We start from the raw sequence: 1,278 nt of genomic DNA, 5'->3' as shown, positions 1-1,278 counted from the left end.
TGGGTCTGCGTGCCGAGCTCGGACGGGGCCTGGAGCCGGGCGCGTCCCTGCTGCGGCGTGACGGCGTCTGCGTCCCCAGGGCCGCCCGCGTGTGCCGGCTGTGGTACGGCGCAGCCTCCAACCCCGTGCTTTGGCAGAAGGTCTCAATGGGCTTCTGCTGGGCAGAGCCAGGCAAGAAGCGCCCGCCGCTGCTGGAGAAGAGGGTCCTGGGCACGGTGGAGTGGCTGGCCGCGAGCAGGTGGGTGCCGCGGGGTGGGCGCCACGCGGCCCCTCRCCGCCAGGACCCGCCGCGGCGCGGTGCATCTCCGCTTCCCGCCCCTCGCAGGTTTTCGCTTCTCCGGGACTTCGTCCTTTGCCACTGGAAGAGCCACGTGCCCTTCGTCCTCAAGGTGGGAAGGCCGCGGGTCGCGGCGGGGGCCACCCGCGGACCTGGCCGCGTTGCAGGGGGTTTGGTGTCGGTGCCGTGTGGGCGCCGGGCGGGGTCCGCGTGTGCCTGGCCGCGGGACGTGTGCGTCCGAGCCTGCGCGCCTCCCGGCAGGGAGAYCGTGGCTCAGGAGATGCCGGCAGCGCCTGTGTCACGCCTGGGCCCGGCACCCGCGTGTGCTCGTCTTCTGACGGTGCCACGTCCCCTCTGGGCGGCGGGGATGGCTCGGGCGGTGGGGACGAGGTCCCGGGCTCCTTCCCCCGGGGCGTCGCGGTCCCCAGGCGCCCTTCTCCCTGCCTCCCCGCCGCTCTCCTCTCCCCGGCAGGCCCTGCAGGACTCCTGCCCCCTTCTCGCGTCCCTCAAGCTGTCCCACTGCAGCGGGGTCACCACGGAGTCCCTCACCGGCCTGGCCACGCGCTGCACCCGGCTTGACAGCTTGAACCTGCAAAACTCCCAGGTAGGGGCGGCGGGGGGGGACGGCGCGGTGCGGGAGGTGGCCCCTGCCTGTCCAGCCCCTCTCGGCACGGAGCCCCCGGGGCCTGGAGCCGGGCCTGAGCCCGCCGCTGCTTTCAGGTGGACTCGTCGGCCGTGGTGACCTTCCTGGAGGTGGCCGGCACCCGGCTCCAGCAGCTCTGGCTGACCTACAGCTCCCGGATGACGGCGATCGTGGCTGCGCTGGCGGTGAGCGCGGTGGGAGGCCTTGCCGTGGGCCTGCGTGGGGCGGGGAGGTTTTGTGGGGCGGAGGGAGCTCGATCCGTGGTGCTGCTGACTTCAACGGCACGYGTGGCGTCGAGGGCAGGAGCGAGGCGGTGCCGAGATGGCTCCGGAGCTCGCAACGCCCGGCCGCCGCGGGC

The 1,278-nt window shown here is 74.0% G+C and overlaps 1 protein-coding gene across 1 annotated transcript in view; it reads left to right on the top strand.

Moving 5' to 3' along the window:
- Positions 1 to 73: 73 nt before the first annotated feature.
- The window catches only part of LOC146585783 (uncharacterized), a gene marked incomplete at its 3' end in the record, with an annotated part of 17,558 nt that continues 16,353 nt past the window's right edge, over positions 74 to 1,278 (top strand). Inside the window, exons 1-4 of the mRNA XM_085322328.1 lie at positions 74 to 238; positions 326 to 389; positions 750 to 881; positions 998 to 1,105. Coding sequence (XP_085178454.1) covers positions 147 to 238; positions 326 to 389; positions 750 to 881; positions 998 to 1,105 — 396 coding nt within the window. The remainder of the gene's footprint in view (positions 239 to 325; positions 390 to 749; positions 882 to 997; positions 1,106 to 1,278) is intronic.

Source organism: Rhea americana, unplaced genomic scaffold, assembly GCF_003343005.1.
Source record: "Rhea americana isolate MKP2758 unplaced genomic scaffold, rheAme1 scaffold_761, whole genome shotgun sequence".
Classification (NCBI taxonomy): Eukaryota; Metazoa; Chordata; class Aves; order Rheiformes; family Rheidae; genus Rhea; species Rhea americana.
The sequence above is the reverse complement of the archived record's forward strand: the minus strand, read 5'-3'. Positions and strand labels throughout refer to the sequence as shown.